This window comes from Peromyscus leucopus, chromosome 20 (assembly GCF_004664715.2).
Source record: "Peromyscus leucopus breed LL Stock chromosome 20, UCI_PerLeu_2.1, whole genome shotgun sequence".
Lineage (NCBI taxonomy): Eukaryota > Metazoa > Chordata > Mammalia > Rodentia > Cricetidae > Peromyscus > Peromyscus leucopus.
Genome location: NC_051080.1, coordinates 42,860,802 through 42,874,645, shown reverse-complemented (window position 1 = coordinate 42,874,645; position 13,844 = coordinate 42,860,802). Strand labels below are relative to the sequence as shown.

Sequence of the window (13,844 nt, the reverse complement as noted above, 5' to 3'; positions counted from 1 at the left end):
ATACTTCACTCTTTTAGTATACTCAACAGAAATCACTAAAGCTTGATGTCCTCCTATAAAAAGGAAAGGAATGCGATCTCTGTTTACTGCTATTTTGACAAAGAACAATTAAAAAACTAAAAAGGCACTCCAAGCAACTACCATAAACAATAAAGCATTTATGAATGAAATACGTTTGGAATGATTATCTAAGTGTTAAGTGCTATCAACTTTTTATATCTCCTGCGATACATAATTTCTTACACAGGAAATGCAGAGGGAACAGGAAAGGCCCTCTTTCAAGCCACAGTCGAAGGCAGCCAAACAGATCCTATATGGTTATTAGTACACTTCATTATCCTTGCATTTTCTCTAAAATAAGGGGAAGCTCTTGACTTACAGTTTCAGTTCTATTCATATGCTCTTCAAAATCTCGAACACCCATAATTCCTTTAAGACACATGGCTCTGCACCCTACAAATCCAATCTGACAATCAAAGAAAGACTCTCCCATCATAAGTGCCTGTAAGGGAAAGGGACATTAGAATGAAGAACTTGTATTTAATAACGGCAGTACAGACTTTCCTTGTAGACTTTCTACATAAAACAGTTAGGACTGCTGCCTTTCATATGCATTCAACAATGATACACTATGACATAGACAGCTTCCTTGTCTCTGTATCCTCAAACCTTCATAGCCTCAATGGTTGGAACTCTGTGAACATCAAGCATCCCACACTCACACAGACACACATTCTGAAACAAATTCATGTTGCATATTGAAGGAATAATTATTCCAATCAATAATACTGACTAAAACAGAATGACTGCAAGACTGTAAATCTAAGTATTTTAAATACACAAATATCTGACAAAAGCCCATGTTCCCATGTGAATGTTGACAGATTACCTCAATTGTAGTTCCTTCTTGTTCCCAACACAAAACTTCCTTAGATTTGACTTTCTGTGGGCTATAATAGCTACTTTCAGCTTGCATTTCAGTGAGCTAAGAAATAGAGGGATATTAAGTAAATCAAAACTAGCCATAAATAGCAATACATTGTCATTTTCATTATGCATTATGAAAATAAGGCCAATTTTAAGATTCAGGAAATTTAATTATTAAGCAGAAAAACAGGTGCAAAAAAAAGAAAGAAAAAAAAACAGCTGCTACGAATTATCCATGGACTAAAGAAGTCAAACATGCAACATTTTTAACTCCTTCATGGCACTTAAAAAAAAAAGCTACATATATTCACAGTCCCACTCATAAGATGGCCCAAATAATCTATCAAAAACATATTATATATACTATGACTTTAATTCATTTAATTTGATTTTTAATTTCGATCATTTCCAAGATTCTCCACTATTTTTAAAAGAAAGAAGCTACAGAAAAACACAGACTACAGACTCAGTAAGACTTTCTAGTTCCCAAAGGAGGTAGACTCACAGGTGTTCCTTATCAAAAATGCATCCCCTACTTTATCTCACAGACCTGTTCATTCATGCAACAAACACTTGTCATCTGTGGGAAACAAGCACTCATGTGGACCACCAGTGACACAATACAAACACTGCTGTGCCCTGAAACTCGTAGCATGTTATTTATAGAATGTGTTTATATTACTTCCCCCTTTTGGTTGTTTTTGTTTGAAGGATTAGTTTTTTGAGATATTGTCTCCCTATACAACCTCGAGTGGTCCAGAGCTCATCGTGTACCCCAGGCTGGCTCACATGTACAGCAGACCCCTACTCTGTACCCCAGACTAGCTCACATGTGCAGCAGACCCCTGCCTGTGTACCCCAGGCTGGCTACATGTGCAGCAGACCCCTGCCTGTGTACCCCAGGCTGGCTCACATGTACAGCAGACCCCTGCCTGTGTACCGAAGGCTGGCTAGCATGTGCAGCAGACCCCTGCCTTTGAAGCCTAAGTGCAGGGGGCAAGAGAGCACACCTGACCTGAACTCTACTTCTCTGATCACAATGGGCCAGCCTAGTTTGTATCACAGAACAGAAAGATAAAATGACAAGGGTTAATGACAGTCTAGAAACAGTTAGGATTACATCAGCCTTTGCTTACTGGTTTGGCTAACACACATGGCAGCACAAACTGGTAACAAAGACAGGAAAAACGGGCAAAGAGGAGAACTCTGCAGTACTGCTGCAACTCCTCTGCAATGTAACATTCCTTCCCTTAGGAAAGGGTTATTTCTTTAATTAACGTGTCCTCCTTGGATTTGGCAATGATTTGGTTAGTGTTAGACTGCAAAATGGATATATAATATACTTCAAATTGAAATGCAAAGAGAGAGATCACATTTTTAAAAAAGAATTAAGCCAAATAAAAGTTATTGAACTGGAAATTATAATTTTAAGCCTAACTACTTTATACTGAGAACTAATTGTTCTCATTTAATCTAAAGATTCTATACTTTTTTCTTTACAGATAAGCTTTTATTTCTTATATGTTTCTAGTACTGGCATTCTCAAAGTTGCTATTTTTAAACAGAATTCTGAAAGTGAAAATATTTAAGTAAAAATGAATTTCAAAACTTGATCAGCCTTCAGCTGTCTACAATTACTCCACAGAAAAAGCAATTAATTGATTAAAAGGACTTAAACATTACAAGAACAACTTAAACATTACTACAAAAATGCTACATTTAATTTAGCATGATTTTTGTTGGACTAATATCAAATGTTCCAAATGCTAATATAGAAACATGACCTTATTTTCTGACCAAAATATAAACCACAAATTAAGTCCATACCTTCTTAAAATCCAAGCGGAACCCTGAATTCAAATATTTTCCTCCTACATATCAACATATTTTCCTCAGAGAAACATTAGAGAAGCACAAATGCTTTACATTTTTAAAAATATTTGCCGGGCAGGGGTAGCGCATGCCTTTAATCCCAGCACTCAGGAGGCAGAGCCTGGTGGATCCCTATGAGTTTGGGGCCAGCCTGGTCTACAGAGTGAGTTCCAGGACAGCCACCAAAACTACACAGAGAAACCCTGTCTTGAAAAACAAATAAACAAAATTGACTGACTAATAACAAATACTGTCCCTCCACAGATATTTTGCATAAGTGCCTATACTGGTTCTATGGAATACAATTTTCATCAGTAATTTGATAAATCATTAGAAAAGGTAGTACTTAACTTTTAATCTTTGACTTCCCTCACTACTTATTTTTTTTTTAAAGACATACTGACGTACTGAGTTTAAAAACTCATAGTCTGTGAGAGCTTCTAAGAAGTATGGAATATGATGACTAACTTGACACAGAGGTTTAGGAAACAATATTCATAAAATGGATAATGTTGGAATTTTCATAAAATGTACTACAGTGCAAAGTGCAGGACAGCATAGGAAAACCAAGTGTTCTGTGTTTGTATGTGTTGAAGCGTGAGATGTGACACAACAGTGCCCTCCAGGGAGAGGGAAGGTACAAATCTGACCCCTGTCAGCATCCACACATCCATTCAGCACAACAATCACAATGATCCACTGTAAAGAATAATTGGAATTATCATATAGTTTTCCTGTCCAAACACTTCCTAACTCACTCAAAATAAAGACAAGTCTAAATGGCCTAAGTGGTTTTCAAACTGCACTGCTGCAAACCCCCTGCCTGGCAGGTAACACTGTTGACACATTAGCTCTTGCTCTGAACTAGCCGCCTCCTGGACAGCTCTTGAACCCTTGCTAGTCCTGAAATGCTCATTCCCATATATCCACCAGGCTTTCTCTTTCAGGAACCTTTGCTTAAATGATTCTTCCTTCACAAAACAACCTCCCTCGGCCACCAATTTTAAAATGCATAATTCTCTCCCTTTTAATGCAACCCGCACTGTTACATAATTTCCTCTCTCTCTACCTAACTTACTAGTAAACGTTCTTTACATCATATTGATTTAAATTACAATGTAGCTCTAGACTAGGATGCGGACTTCACTCAGACTCACTCAGGGACACAGCTGCATTAATATTTGAATTTAGGCACAGCAGTAGATGGCTGTGAACCTTCATAGCACTTAAGAGGACACAGGATCAGAAATCCAATGTCATCTTCGGCTAGTAAATAGAAAGTTTGAGGCCAGTCCATGTTAAATGAGACTCTGGGTCAAATAAATGAGTAAATATTTGTTGCAAAAATTAAGAACTGATTATAGACATGTATGGTAATAGTATTAGAAAAAGCTAGGAAAACAACTCAAAATTCAAGCTGAGTTATATTTGAAAGGAAGGGAAGGCAAAATATTATCAAAGAACAAATGAGGGATACCAAAGTGCTAGTAAGTTCCCTTTTACTCACTGTGATCATACATGTTATGTACTCTATTTGAATATATAGCTACTTTTTTTTTTGTTTGTTTGTTTTTGTTTTTCGAGACAGGGTTTCTCTGTGTAGTTTTGATGCCTGTCCTGGATCTCACTCTGTAGACCAGGCTGGCCTCGAACTCACAGAGATCCTCTTGGCTCTGCCTCCCGAGTGCTGAGATTAAAGGCGTGCACCACCACTGCCTAGCTATATTCACTTTTAATAAAGAAAGCAGTTGAATGCTGTTTAAAATAGAAGAGGACCTAGACACAAAATGAACTGTCTTAAACAAAGAGAGGAAGGATAAAATTAGTTCTTTAAAAGTAAAAATGCAAAAAAATAAATAAATAAGAATGTAGGCTAGTGAAATGGGTCGGCAGTTCGGAACACACGCTACTCTCACAATGGATTCAGTTCCCAATACCCAGATGGTGGCTCACAACTATTCTAACTCCAGTTCAGGGAACCCACTGCCCTCTGACCTCAGTGAGTATCAGGCACAAATAGAACACATACATACATGCAAACAAAACACTCACACAAACAAAGTAAAATTGGTAAATCTACACATAAACAATGAAAATGTATTACAAGCATTAGCAAAGATATAGAAAAAAGGAACTTCAGCCATACTACTGGTGAGAATGCAAATCAACATGGCCAATGGACAACAGTATTGAGATGTCTATGAAATGAAAAATACAACTGCTATATATGATCCAGTAGCCCACTTAAGATACGTATTCAAAGAAAATGCTCAGCATACTAAAGAGAGACCTCCATTCCGTATTTATTATGCCATTATTTATTTATAATAGCCAAGATACAGAAACAGCTTAGAAGCCTATCACCAAATAAATGACATTTAAGAGATACAAATACACAATGGGGTATTTACTCAGTAATAAAGAATGAAATTTCCAGGAAAATGGATGAAACTAGAAAACATTACATTAAATGAAACATGCTGGACACACACACACACACACCCCACTATCACTACCACTACCACTACCACAAAAAAAAAAGAAGAAGAAGAAACAAAAAACAGCACTGCATATTCACTCTGGCAGGAGGAAGCCAAAGGAAGATGGCCTGACAGTACATCAGTAACTCTAAGGGCTGAGGAGGGGGTGGAAGGGGGGGGGGCAAGGGAAAGAGAGGGCACAATTAACTTCCAGTACTTGCTACATGCATGTGTGAAAATATCACATTTAATCTCATTAGTAATGAATAATTAATATGAAGTAAACTTTGCTACAAGGAAATCACAGAAAGAGGCAGCTGTGAGATTTTAAAGATTCATTTTATATTTAATTATTCGTCTGTCTGTCTATGTGGGGGTAATGTGCACATGAATGCAGTACCCACAGAGGCCAGAAGAGAGCACAGGATCCCCTGGAGCTTGACATGATGCTGGGAACCAAAACTCAGTCCTCTGAAACAGCAATATGAGCTCTTAATGGCCAAAACATCTCTCTAGCACCAGCTATGAGATTTTGTTTGTTTTTTTTTTTTAATATTAAAGCAGGTTTATATGCCAACTGAATAATCCAGGGCAGGACAGTTTATATGACATAGATAAGAAAGAAAAGTGGTGGCAACTTTAACAGGACAAGAAGAAATCAAAATTCAAGAATTCAGTTAGAAGGATCAAGCAATTTTATGAGAACCATGAGATACTACCTTTCATCCACTGAGCCCCCTACCTCTCCCTGGTTCAGTTATAATGCTGCTAAAATTTAAACATTGAAGTTAACAGACACTAGTAACAAAAGAAAGAGAAACCTACTTTAAAAGTCACAGTTGCCTTTGTGCAATAAAATCCTACAGAAACAATGGGATCCTTCAGAGTCTGCACTTTCTGCTGGAGCAGGGTTGATACGGGGTCATTCCCAAGGTAGTCTTCCTCCCCGTCATCGTAACTCACAATTGCGGGAACAAATGACCAGGCCCAGGACACCCATCCCTGGGGCTCCTCATAGTCTTGCGACAATAACTCTTGGCCTTTGTACTGAGCAGGATACTGCATGTCTATTCTTGTTTCATCTTCAGTACCTGCCAATCAAAATAGTCATTTTAACTAAATAAAGAGCATTTAAATAGGAAAAATGGAACTATATGATTAGTTTCTTTTGTAATCAAATCTATTTGCTCTAAGTATTTTAAATATCCCAGTTAAAAAACAAGATAAAACATAAGAAATAAAGGTTTCCACACAAAAATGGCTATCAAACATGAGGGAAGGACAGAACACTGAACTCTTTAATCACCACCATCTCATTGCTGGAATGAACTCTAAGCCATATCCAACAAAGGAGAAACTCAACCAAGTTCAGGAGTCTCTCTTAGAGAGAGAACAGCAGCAGATCTAGGAACTTAAGCTGACAGGCATTCTGCTGCCATCTAACAGACTTGAAGAAGCCACAAAGGAATCATTTCCAAGTAACGTCACTGTTTGTTGGAACACAAATACATCTAAAAAAACTCAGCAAGACAAAACTTATGTCCAGCACTCAACCAAAACAACTAGGCAGTCAGAGGCAGCAGTGCTCATCCCAGTCCCTCCGCATCCCCCAACCCGGTCCCTCCGCATTCCGCATCCCCCATTCCGGTCCCTCTGCATTCCGCATCCCCCATCCCGGTCCCTCCACATCCTCCATGCTGGTTCCTCCGCATCCACCATCCCGGTTACTCCACATCCTCCATCCCAGTTCTTCTAAATCCCCCATCCCGGTCCGTCCACATCCTCCATCTCAGTCCCTCCACATCCTCCATCCCGGTCCCTCCACATCCTCCATCCGGATTCCTCCACATCCCCCAACCTGGTCCCTCCACATCCCCCAACCCGGTTCCTCCACATCCTCCATCCCAGTTCCTCCAGAGGCTAAGGCAGCAGTGTCTAAACTCGACAATCTTGAGTCTGGCCCTGGCAGCCAGTAAGATTCTCATCTCAAAAAATAAATACAATTTATTAAGGCAAATAAAAAACATAATGAGGGGAAAGTAAAACAATAGAAACAAGTGTAGTGGGTAGCGGACCACTGTACTCTGCCAAGACAGGGTAAGATGGTCTTTCAAAATTCCTGCTTCTAAAAATGGTCTGTCAGATACTCTAGGCCTGTAGCCAATTTGAATGCACCAACAATGCTGAGAAACATTAGGTAACTGTCCAGGCTGCCAGCTGTCTCCGTCTACTCTTACAAGATTTCCGAAAGTTACTTGCATCCATCTACATTTTTCAGGTACCATTATATTCCTTCTCAGGTCTTTGATGGGATTAAAGACTAGCAGTTATAATAACATATATATAATCTTAGATAGAACATATTAAGTATTATATACAGGTTCTTTAGGATAGCACACCTTTTGGAATGATCTTTGTAACATGTCATTTACCTATGTGCTAGGCTTCTCTAGATTTTAGTATGTGTTTCTTGCTTGATATTGTTCGCATTGGTTGTAGTTCCATCTTATCTAGGTCATTATCCCTCATTATTCCTGGACAATATTTGATAACCATTCCTTTATATATAGTCTTGTATTAGGTTAGAACCTTCTAATTTAGACAAAAGGGGGAGATGTAGTGGGCAGCCATTCCAGCGTTGATCTGGAAGTTCCAACACCTTTTGAGGCTTCAGTAACTGTCACGCCTACAAGGCAGGGCCAAGAGAGTACCCTGAAGACCCGAGATGCGGATGCACTGCCTCTCTTGGTTCCCGGACCCTGGATGCTGGAAGTAGACCGAGCAGAGTTCTCCAGAGAACACCGCTGGACTGTGTTACATCTTTCCCAGACCCTGCGACCTACCTATCCCTTCATTTGTAAGTTACACCACTAAATAAACCTCCATTTTAACTATGTGGAGTGGCCTTAATAATTTTGCCAATAAACAAGTCCAGAAAAATAAGATCACAGTGCTAGAACAGGACACCAAGCAGCTACAGAACACACGCCTCTTCATGAGGCTTAAACTGGCATGAACCACAGAAGTTTCCAACTGAACTTCCAAAGACAAAAGTATGGTGGAGGAACCTAAAAGCAGATGAGTTGCAGAAGAAAATGAGCGAATTATTCAGGAACTAAAAACTGTATCAAATGAAACACAGAACGAAAGATAAACATTAATAGATGAGGCAAGCTCAAAAGATCTCTGGCAAACAAGTCACCTGAATGCATGTGACTGGAACTCTCTGAAGTAGAGAATCAGGAAAAAAATGAAGACGTGTGGTCAGAATGTGTCTACACTATTCAAGGAAGCTGCAGATGTCCAGGTACAGAAGCCCCCGTGAGCCTCAGTACAAGGAACAAGAACACAGGACACCAGCAAGTGTCATAATCGAGCTGCCCAGAGCTTTCTGAGAGTTCTGCACGGTTTTCCAAACATACACGTACACAATAAAACAGTAAAGAAAACATCCTCCTTTAAAGACGGTAAAACTAAATCAAGCTCCTTCAGAAGCAAACAATGGAGCTGTTTTCGCCCTCTGATAAAATACAAAACAAAAAACCCCTAGTTGCTCTCTGAGGTCCAGAAAGTAATATTTTTCTTTCATCTGTTGTTCTCAGGCGTGTGGGAGCATGTGTGAGGTGTGTAGAGACCCAAGGTCAACATCAGGAGCCCTCCTCCATGGCGCTCCACCTTATTCACTGAGGCAGAGTCTCTCAGCTACCACAGAGCCACTGACACAGCTAGGCTGGCTACCTGCTTACTCTGGAATTACAGGTGGTTTCCAGGGCTAGCTGGCATCTGTATGGTTCCAAGGATCCAACCTCCTGTCCTCAAGCTTGTCGAGCATATGCTTTTACATCTGTACCAACTCCCCAGCACTGAAAGCAGCAGTTATTAAAGAAAAACTTGATTATATTCTGTCAAAAGGTATAACTTCTGTTCATGAACCACCTATTAAAAATGAGGAGGCTGGGTGACAAGATGCCCAGGGAGCTAAGGTGCCCCACGAGCCTGAGCAACCCAGTCCCATCCCTGGAAACCACATGGAAGTGAAAGAAGAGAATGGACCCCACCAATCTCTCCTCTAACCTCCACACCCCCACACCCACCCACACGTGCACGCAACGTTTTAATTAAAAATGAATACGCAAGTCATAGGCTGACAAAGTAAACTCACAAAATGTGACTTGAATCCAGAACATATAAACACAAATTCATAATAAAACAGAAAAACTTCTGAAATGGGCAATATTTAACTTATATTTTACAAGGATAAATAACTAAAGACCAATACCTATGAAAACACTCAAAATATTTACCCATCAAAATGATGCAAATTAAAGCCATGTGCTGTGACGACGCAACCATCAGAATGGCGGGCAGCAAACGAACACAGGGTGGCTTCAGCAGATGCTGTCAGGATGGGGCAACCAGACTGTCACTGCTGACAGGCTCCACTCTGCTCTGCTCTTCAAGTTTTAAGTAGTGAAACTGGGTAGTTCTAAATTAAGTTTCTGTTATACTAACCTGCAATGTTTCCTAATGCATCTTTACTGTGACAGGCAGGGTCCTCGGCTTCACCATCTTTAAAATTGCCTATTTCTCCATAGTAAAGAGCAATCCCAAGCTGCATTATACGGATAAACATAGGCAACTGCTGATCTGTGATAGAAAGTTTCAAACTCTCTACTAAAGTATGAATCTGTATTTTGGAGAAAAAAAAGCATTATCAAAAAGATGTTTAAAGATATCTTTTAAATTAAGTTGACCAATTTAAGTCCTAAAATGAAATATAATATAAAAAGCAACAATGTCACAAGCATTTCTAATAATTAAACAAAAATAACATTTACTCTAAAATTCTAGTAATAAAAAAATGTACTGTGATGAATATACTTTTGATAAAAGTCAGACTAAAATAAATACTGTGGAAACAGAATTAATAACCTGAAGATATATTCATACTAGAGTTCTAGATTATTCTAGAAGAGAAATGTCACCAAACAATTGAAGAATATGACAGTATTTTCACCCTTCATCCTTCTAAAAAAAAAAAAGGTCAAATCAAAAAATAGTGAGTTTCATGATGTCACTTTAGTAGAACTTCAATCACTCTTTTCAATTTTATTACCATAAGGCATCCTAAAACCATATGTTAAAACTGGGTAAAAGACTCACATTGTAAGTGTATAAGTATGGAAATAATTAAAATGCTATTGTCAAAATACGTAAAATCAAGTAACTATGTTCAAGCAGTTTTTCAGACAATCTTTAAAGATATTAAAACATGACACAAAATTTATAACATGAATCAACTATAATAAAAAAATAAGATTACTACCAAGTAGGACGTGGCATTGAAAGTTCTCCTTAAAAAGAAAAACAATTATAAAATACAAACACAGCTAAACTGTAATTGTTTTCCTGCTGCTCCATAAACATGGGGCGAGGGAAACAACTAAGCCATAAAATCAAGCCCTTCTTAGTTTATTGAGAATAACTGGCACTTGAGTATCTATGAAACACGAAAGAGAAGTCCTAGTCATCCTCTTATTGGAAATCAAGGCATCCAAATAAAGGTGCCAGGGAGATGGATGTGGGGTGGAAGTTGGGAGACAAAACTTCAAAAACAATCCCAGGTTCCTTAAAAGCTACCTGAGAACACACACTGAATAAGCCATGAATGGATAAGAAAATGAGTGGGAAGAATATGAATCTGCTGCTAAATTTGTAGGAGAGAAGAAGAACCAGGCTGGCGGCTGGCCGGCCTAGGTCATGCTATGCAGCCCAGCCTGGCCTTGAACTTGCAATCCTCCTGCCTTGGTATCCAGAGTGCTAGGATTACAGGTACACACGCACCACCACAGCCAGCCTAAGCTTTTCTTGAGTTCTGTCTGTCACAATTAGACTGTCTTTGGTTTCCTGCTCCTTCTACCTCCCACGTCTGATAAAGAGCCCCTGCAGCCTTGGGCCTTGCCTATCCTTGACGTGGGTGCGCTGTAACAGCAGCACCAGTGGAAAGCGGCCTAGCAAAACAAGCAAGAGACAAGGACGATCTATCATCGATACATACATCAGGAGTTACTGAAAAACCATTGTAGAGATTTCCTCACCAGAAAAATAGACGAAGAACCTGAATGGATATCGCAGCAATCAAATCTCCAGTTATTTTCTTCATAATCCTAATAAATAAACACCAGTTGAACTACCTACCATTCCTTGCCTAACAAGCTGGAAATATTTTCAAATATTTCAGGCTAACAAGAGTATAATATGAACAGTCCCCTTAATAGTAATGGCTATATGTCCTGGTTAAATCTCTCTGGAGATAATTGTTCAATATAGATTTATAAGTCTTAGAAAAAATTAAACACATTAATAAGATATTTACACCTATAAAATTATAGAAAACTTTCCTAAGGAATTAATCATACATGACTAAATATTTATATACAAACTTCATTCTTTTTTTTTTGGTTTTTCGAGACAGGGTTTCTCTGTGTAGCTTTGCGCCTTTCCTGGAACTCACTTGGTAGACCAAGCTGGCCTCGAACTCACAGAGATCCGCCTGGCTCTGCCTCCCGAGTGCTGGGATTAAAGGCGTGCGCCACCACCGCCCGGCCCAAACTTCATTCTTTAAGGAAAAAAAAGACCCTTTTGGAGGAGGGAATGGGGGTTGGGGAGAGAGGCCAGGGAGGAGCTGGAAAAGGATTGAGAGGAGGATCCGTGGTTGGTATGTAAAATGAATTTTAAAAATTTTCTTAATAAAACAAAAAAAGCTTTCCTCATTAACTTTGTCTCCTAATAGCCCCCACAGGCTGTACAGTTATTATTTCTCGAATTATGTTACGAATCTCTGTCCTCTGTTGAGTTTTATTGTAGCCCCTTGGATGGACCCTCCTGAGACACTTCTCCATCATCCATTTTGCCAGCTGAAGCAGTGCAAACTAGATCAGTGCCCCCAACCCGTGAAAGCAGTTCCAGTGACCCCTAAAAGGTGGACTCATGGGCCATGGGCCATCCAACTCATGCCTCTCCTTGCCATTCTTTTCAGGACTCGGAACTAAAACAGCTGGACTAAAGCCTTCTTCGCATGAATTAACTTTTCTGTCTCACCAGCTCTCAGAAAAGAAAAAACTCTTACATTTCAGGTCAGCTTAACCTCATTGAGCACCAACTCAATCCTTTGGCTGCTGTAGTACTTCAAGACTAGTCTGAGGGCTGCTAAGGATGGGATCTGTGCCCTCCTCCACAAATGATGCTGCTTCTGCACCTACAAATTCTGTCTGAGATGGGGCTAAAGACACAAGAACCAAACAACAATTCAACCACAAGCCTCCTACATATGGGCATCTGGTTCCCTCCAACTCTGGCTCCTCCCCTGGATCTCTCCTTTCTGCCTTATTGTCCTTATACTTACGTTTTTACCCTGTCATTTAAATGTTTTACTTGCTGAACTTCGCCCTATACCCGAACAAAAGGTTCCATGTAAGCTTTCCCAATGGCTCTCACCCTACGACACTGTTTCCTGATACATCTGCAAAAAGCCCTTCAAATGCAGCAGAGCAACTCTGGCTGGAAGGAACTTTCATCCCATTCACCCCAGGCCAGCTCCTTGCATCAGTCCTCAGTTTTCTCCTGTTCCCTTCTCCCAGTGCTCTGTAGCTCCTTGCTGCTTCTGCTAGCTGACGGGGAGCAGCCTTCCTGGCAGTGGGACTTGTCACTGTCGCCCTTAATCGACTTAGACCCACTTCCTCTCACCAGCTCACTCTGTCTCTCCTGTGCCCATTTCTCCCTCCCCATCCACCTTTCTGGGAAATCTCTCAGTTTTGCTCTATAACCAAATCATCTATTTACAGACCCCTATATAATTACTTTTCAAAAGGCTCTCCAGGAGTTCATGATGGCAACTGCATGATCATTTGAGACCAATCAAGTTAAAACTCTCCTCCAGCTATGTGACCAGAGGACCCCTCTTCAATGAACCCTAAACTATCTCCTACTCAAGATGACCCTCCTCAGCAGGGAGCAGCTAAAAAGAATCAACACCCCTGCCACCCAGTTTTACATCTTTTAGGAGTGTAGAATGACAGAGTGTATTGGTGGTAAAACAGGACTCCTACAACATTAAAGATGGATTTGCTTAGTCATCCCAGACAAGTGTTTACAGAGATCAACCATCCCCAAGATAATTTGGAAAGACAGACTGCAGAACTGCACATAGCTCCCATGGCTGCAGCAATCTCCCCATTTTCAAGGCCCTCACCCTGCCCTATAAAGGGTTACAACCAGCTTTTCCCCCAGGCAGATCACCTCAATTTCTTGCAGGAGAAAAGCTACCTTTCACCTTATGTGCTAACAAACATAGTATGGAAGGAAGGAAGGAAGGAAGGAAGGAAGGAAGGAAGGAAGGAAGGAAGGAAGGAAGGAAGGAAGGAAGGAAGGAAGGAAGGAAGGAAACTCCAAACATAGAGGGAAAATCAAATAAGTTATTATTCCACATGATCTATTTCTTATGACACAATCTCTAAAACACATTTCATACAAAATATAGAAAACTGTAACAGCCTACACAAAATA

General features: G+C 39.9%; 1 protein-coding gene across 6 annotated transcripts in view; it reads right to left on the bottom strand.

Annotated features, from left to right (window-relative positions):
* Vps13b (vacuolar protein sorting 13 homolog B) overlaps nucleotides 1-13,844 on the bottom strand; it is a 527,154-nt gene that overhangs the window by 468,396 nt on the left and 44,914 nt on the right. For all 6 annotated transcript variants that reach the window (XM_028884474.1, XM_028884475.1, XM_028884476.1 and 3 more), the window contains 4 exons: nucleotides 9,792-9,966; nucleotides 6,105-6,370; nucleotides 890-985; nucleotides 380-502 (listed from right to left, as the gene is read on the bottom strand). In XM_028884474.1, coding sequence (XP_028740307.1) covers nucleotides 380-502; nucleotides 890-985; nucleotides 6,105-6,370; nucleotides 9,792-9,966 — 660 coding nt within the window. The remainder of the gene's footprint in view (nucleotides 1-379; nucleotides 503-889; nucleotides 986-6,104; nucleotides 6,371-9,791; nucleotides 9,967-13,844) is intronic.